Raw genomic sequence first — 6,599 nt, forward strand, 5'->3', positions numbered from 1 at the left:
GGGTGCAAGCAAGAACAAGCCGAGGTTGCGTCCCGTTCTTCATCGTCAACGGATTTTCGACCGTATATAACGCAAAGGTACGCCATAATTCTTCCTTTTCTCGTCTTTCACACCATAGTAAATGATGATACCCCGATATGTCCCGGGCAGTTGATCCCGGGAATGCTCGGGTCATGGGTCAGGCCCATGAGCGATGCCCGGATCAGGACAGCCCATCTCTCGAGTGGTTGATTCAGGACATAGCACCAGAGTTCTGGTATAACTTCTCTTCTGACATCTCGAAGCGAGGGAGGCATTTAATGATGTTGAAATACACGCGGCCGACCTGTTAACATTAATGAGTGACTGGACAGATGGGATATGACCAATATATGATTTGACATGTCAGAACAATAGGGTATAATCAGCCGCCCTAGTATATTTAATGCGCACGTCCCAAAAAACGAGGTCATCATTATTTCCTCCACTATAAATACCAGGTTTTGCATTTATTCCTTCATTCAGATATTAATGAACATTTAACACACTCATTTATTGCACACCAATATCACAGCCATCACTTGGCTACATTGGTTTTATTGCTTGAGTACCCTGCTGACTTAAGCATCGGAGTGGCCACGCCGGGGACCCCCTCCGGCGCCCATTCACGTGGTTGTTTTTCTTATTGGCAGATCTTTCAAAGGCCAACGAAGAATCTTCTTTCCAGTCCGCCGTCTTAGCTCATATTTCTTCCCGTATTCTTGATAGCTTACCTGGTAGAGTTACCTACCCGACTCCACTGTTCGACCCGGGTGGCATCATTGGCGCCGTCTGTGGGAAATCTGAGTCCTAAGACGTGGATATGGCTCCTACTAGGAGAGCAAACCAAGACGCCTCTCGAGCCCCAGAGGAAAACAATACACGTCTCTCTGGCGCAGGTGGTCCCCCCCCTAATGATCCTCAACCCACCATTCATTTGACTCCCGAAGAATTGAAGAAAATCATAACCGATGCTGTCAACATGGCTAACGCCAAAAAGGCTGCTTCTCACCAGGCCAGTCAGCATGAACAGCAGCGTAAGCAAGCACAAGAGGAAGAGAGAAGGGAAGAAGAAAGGGAAAGCGCAGGTTCTAAATCCCCCACTATCGCTGGAGAATTGGAAGAATTAAGAAAAAAAGTGAAAGCATTGGAAGGGCAGGCTGTCTCCAAGGGCGGTATTTTTGTAATCAAAGGCTGCCCATTCTCTGACATCATCGTCCGGGAACCACTTCCCGGGCATTTCAAGTCGGCAAAAATCAAAGATTATGATGGAAGCTCTGACCCTGAGGAACACCTCGCGCGTTTCGAAAATATGGCCATGTTGCACTGCTATGAAGACCCAATCAAATGTAAAGTATTTCTTACCACTCTGGTCGATTCCGCACAGAGATGGTTTGAAGGGTTGGCGCCACAAAGCATCTGTTGCTTTGAAGATTTTCAAAAAGTGTTCTTGCATCAATTTAGCAGCAGTAAAAAGTACAAAAAGACCGCCTTCAGTTTATTCGAAGTAAAGCAAAGGCAAGATGAAACCCTGAGGGCTTATCTCAAAAGATTCAATCGGGTGGCCCTTGATGTGCCGACCTGTGCACCTGAGACAAAAACCACCGCATTTATGCAAGGGTTATGGGAAGGGGATTTCTTCCGATCCTTAACCAAAAAACTGCCTGAAAATTTTGAGGATCTACTGTCACGAGCGGAGAAATATATCAATATGGAAGAAGCGCAAAACCAGAAAAGAGAGGCCTTGAAAAGAGCAAGAGGAGATCGGACTTACAAAACTGAAGAAAGAGCTCCTAAGAAAAGTGGTGGGGGTCATTTTCCCCATGTGCCTTTAAAGATGGCTCGGGACAGAGAGATTCAAGAGTGCAGGTCAAATGAAGTCCTTCCTCCCCGTTCAGAGGTCAGAATCTCCAAGCCAGAACAAAAAAGGTACTGTACCCTTCATAAAAATTGTGCTCACGACACTAATCAGTGCCGAGTCCTAGGAAGAAATGCTAATAGACGTCCCGTGTCCGCGCCTCACCCGCCACGAGAACGATCTAAACAACCACCCTGGTTGTCCAGACGTTCATCGCTGAATATTCCCCAAAGAACGATGAGCACTTCAAGTGGAAGACGAGGAGGAGAAACGAGTACCCGGGAAGAGAGAATCAAGCCAGCGGGAGGAGAGGATCCTTCTCCGAGTCGAGGAGTAATCAAAATGATTTCGGGGGGAGCTACTGATGGCGACTCTAATCGGGCAAGGAAGGCAAGGGGTAGGAGGGAGTGTCTAGAAGTTGATAATAAAAGAAGAGACGAGCCGATTATAAGCTTTGGACCAGAAGATCTCCAAGGAGTGAGTTTACCTCACAATGATGCGCTGGTCATTCAGGCCCGCATCGCCAACTATGACGTGTTAAGAATTTTCGTGGATAATGGGAGCTCTGTCAATGTTATTTTCAAAGATGCCCTCATCCAAATGGATCTGCATGAATACCAGCTGGAAACTGTGGAAACCGCCCTGTTCGGGTTTGCTGGGCACGCCGTGTATCCAGAAGGGGAAATTGCTCTACCCCTGACTCTGGGCACTGGAGACTTGAGAAAAACTGTAATAACTACTTTCAAAGTAGTGGACGCCCCATATTCATATAATGTCATCATAGGGAGACCAGCCATGAATGAAATGAGAGCAGTGGCCTCGACGTACCACCAAAAGATCAAATTCCCAGTGAAAGGACAGGTCGGAGAAGTCAAGGGCGACCAGCCCTCTTCTCGAAGATGTTATGGAGAAACAGTCCGAATTGATCAGAAGAAGGCAAGAAGGGAAGGGAAGGGGAAAGAACACCAGGAAGAAGCCCGGGAAGGGGAAGTACACTTTGTGACGGAAGAAGAGCAAGAATCGGTGGAGATCGAGTCGGGAAAGACTATCCGGATAGCTCGGGACATCTGCGCCACCACCCGGGTAAAACTCTTGCAATGTTTAAAAATTAATGCCGATATCTTTGCTTGGTCTCAGCAGGAACTGTCCGGGATCTCGCCCCAAGTGGCCGAGCATAGACTAAATATCCTCCCAGGGTCCCGGCCAATTAAGCAAAAAAAGCGACATTTCGGCCCGGAGAAAGATAAAATAATTGAAAAACAGGTCGAAGCATTGCTGAGGGCTGGACAAATTAGGGAAGTCCATTTCCCTTCTTGGCTATCGAATGTAGTTCTCGTCCCAAAGTCTACTGGGAAATGGAGAATGTGCGTAGATTTCAGAGATCTGAATAAAGCTTGCCCGAAGGATTGTTACCCACTCCCTCGGATTGATCAGCTAGTCGATTCCACTTCTGGGTGTGAAATCTTGAGCTTTTTGGATGCATATCAGGGATATCATCAGATCCCTTTAGCTACAGAAGATCAAGACAAAGCTAGTTTCGTCACGTCTGGGGGAACTTTCTGCTATGTTGTAATGCCTTTTGGACTAAAAAATGCAGGGGCTACATATCAACGACTGATGAATCTTGTCTTTCAAAAACAGATAGGCCGAAATATTGAAGTATATGTGGATGACATTTTGATTAAAACCCGAGAAGTCGCCCATTTCATCGATGATCTGATCGAAACCTTCGCCACTTTGAAGCAGTATAGGATAAAACTTAACCCGGCCAAATGTGTGTTTGGGGTTAAGAGTGGCAAATTCTTGGGGTTCATGGTCACGGATCGAGGAATCGAAGTCAACCCAGAAAAAATCAGGGCCATCATGGATATGCCCTCTCCTCAGTCGGTTCGAGATGTGCAAAAACTGACAGGGAAAATTGCAGCCTTATCACGCTTCATTTCCCGATCTGCACACCGTAGCTATCCTTTCTTTCAAGTTCTGAGGAAAGCACAGAAATTCGGCTGGGATGACAACTGCGAGCAGGCCTTTCAAAATTTGAAAAAACACTTGGCTGAATTGCCTGTCTTAGCAAAACCCGAGCCCGGAGAAAAATTGTGGGTCTATCTCTCAGCCACCGAAATTGCTGTTAGTTCCGTGCTCGTCAAGGAAGAAGGGACCGATCAGAAGCCTGTCTACTATGTCAGTCACGCCCTTCGCGGAGCCGAAATGAGATACAGTGAATTAGAAAAGATTGCTCTAGCTTTGGTAATGACTGCTCGAAAGCTGAGACCGTATTTCCTATCACATCCCATTGTGGTCCTCACTAATTCTCCTCTCGGCAGAATTATGACTCATACAGAGGTCTCGGGGAGGATGATCAAATGGACTGTAGAACTCGGGGAATACGATATTGAGTATAAACCCCGGGCTGCAATAAAAGCACAAGCGCTATCAGATTTCTTAACAGAAATGATCCAGCCCGAGGAAGAAAAAGTGTGGAGGGTATTTGTTGATGGCGCTTCAAACATAGCGGGATGCGGAGTGGGGGTCGTCTTGATCTCCCCACTCGAAGAAAGGGTTAAATTGGCTTTAAGGATTGACTTTAGGGTCACGAATAATGAAGCAGAATACGAAGCTGTCTTGGCAGGGTTGCGTGCTGCCCGTGAGATTGGGGCATCCCGAATCATCATTTATTCCGACTCCCAGCTGGTTACTCAACAAATTAAGGGAGCTTACGAAGTTAAGAATGAAAAGATGCTCAAGTACTTGAATCTTATCACTTCTCAAGCGTCATCCTTCACAGACTGGAGTATCGAACAGATTCCCCGGGAAGAAAACACCGAAGCCGACACGTTGGCTAAATTGGCGGCTTCCTTGACAGAAGTAAGCACCCGGGAGATTCTCTATTGTTCGAAGCTCGTATCCTCGCTTGAAGAAGAAACACCCCCGCTGAGAAAAGACTCTTGGATGACTCCTCTCATAGAGTATATAAAGGAGGGAAAACTTCCCGAAGACCGGACCCAAGCTGTAAAGATCAGGAAGCAGGTACCCCGATTTGCCCTTTTAAATGATGTTTTATATAGGCGATCCTTTCAGGGCCCCTTACTCAAGTGCCTATCGGGGGAAGAGACAGAGTATGTCCTTCGGGAAGTACATGAGGGATGTTGTGGGGAACATCTCGGGGGAACGGCTCTATCGCGGAAGGTTATTTTAGCAGGATTTTGGTGGCCTCAAGTAAACCAAGATGCTACCCGGCTCGTCCAGAAATGCCAAGGTTGTCAACATCACTCTAATTTCCACCACCGCCCAACTGCTAACATGCAACCGATCTCCGCATCATGCCCTTTTGACCAATGGGGATTGGACATCGTGGGTCCCTTTCCGCCAGTTCGCGCCCAGAAGAAGTTCCTCCTGGTAGCTGTGGATTATTTTTCTAAATGGGTAGAAGCCGAGCCGTTGGCAAGAATCACCGAGGATGAAATCATGAAATTCTTATGGAAAAACATTGTCTGCCGATATGGCATCCCCAGGAAATTGATTTCAGACAATGGCAGACAATTCCAAGGAAAAAAGATTACCTCTTGGTGTCAGGAAATGAAGATTATGCAATCTTTTACCTCAGTAGCCTACCCTCAAGCCAATGGCCAGACAGAGGTAACCAACAGGATCATCGTGCAAGCTTTGAAAGCCCGGTTGCAGGGGAAAGGAAAAGATTGGGTAGAAGAATTACCCAGCGTCTTATGGGCTTATCGGACTACTCCTCGGACATCCACTCGGGAAACCCCATATGGTCTGGTTTATGGATCTGAAGCAGTCTTGCCAGTAGAAATCGGGCAATCTTCCACTCGAGTGGAATCCTATTCGAGCAACAATGACTTATCTCGAGCCCTGGAGCTCGACCTTGTGGAAGAAAAAAGAGATCGGGCGGTCATCCGGATGGAAGCTTATCGCAGCAGGATCATAAAATCCTATAACAAGCACGTCCGAAGAAGGGATTTTCACGTGGGAGATCTGGTTATGAAAAAAGTTAAACCGGTGGGTGATGTGGGGAAGCTAGAAGCCAAATGGGAAGGGCCTTTCAAAGTAATCAGAAAAGTCAGTTCTGGTACGGCCTATTACCTCGAAGATCCTCAAGGACGTGTTCTTAAAAGACCATGGAATGCTTTTCATTTAAAGAAGTATTATGCTTAAGAAACATTTGTATCTGTTATTTCTACACTGAATGAAGGAAATTACTCGAAAGAATTATCTTTTAAGTCCAGGGACCCGTACCCTGGCCCGGTGGACCCGTACCCCGGATAATCTTTTAAGTCCAGGGATCCGTACCCTGGCCCGGTGGACCCGTACCCCGGATAATCTTTTAAGTCCAGGGATCCGTACCCTGGCCCGGTGGACCCGTACCCCGGATAATCTTTTAAGACCAGGGACCCGTACCCTGGCCCGGTGGACCCGTACCCCGGATAATCTTTTAAGTCCAGGGACCCGTACCCTGACCCGGTGGACCCGTACCCCGGATAATCTTTTAAGTCCAGGGATCCGTACCCTGGCCCGGTGGACCCGTACCCCGGATAATCTTTTAAGACCAGGGACCCGTACCCTGGCCCGGTGGACCCGTACCCCGGATAATCTTTTAAGACCAGGGACCCGTACCCTGGCCCGGTGGACCCGTACCCCGGATTATCTTTTAGGACTTATACCCAACCCGGGTAAACCGTATCCCATTTAGCAATCGAAATTACGA

The 6,599-nt window shown here is 47.5% G+C and overlaps 1 protein-coding gene across 1 annotated transcript; it reads left to right on the top strand.

Annotated features, from left to right (window-relative positions):
• The first annotated feature begins 841 nt into the window (after positions 1 to 841).
• LOC140819178 (uncharacterized) lies at positions 842 to 6,049 on the top strand. Its single transcript, XM_073179184.1, has one exon. It carries the CDS (start codon positions 842 to 844, stop codon positions 6,047 to 6,049), a length of 5,208 nt encoding a protein of 1,735 aa, XP_073035285.1.
• Positions 6,050 to 6,599: the final 550 nt, after the last annotated feature.

The sequence above is a fragment of the Primulina eburnea genome, chromosome 18 (assembly GCF_022965805.1).
Source record: "Primulina eburnea isolate SZY01 chromosome 18, ASM2296580v1, whole genome shotgun sequence".
Classification (NCBI taxonomy): Eukaryota; Viridiplantae; Streptophyta; class Magnoliopsida; order Lamiales; family Gesneriaceae; genus Primulina; species Primulina eburnea.

Bases quoted from the DNA above. Each gene is read 5' to 3' on its own strand.
- LOC140819178 (XM_073179184.1), top strand. From the start codon at position 842: ATGGCTCCTACTAGGAGAGCAAACCAAGACGCCTCTCGAGCCCCAGAG.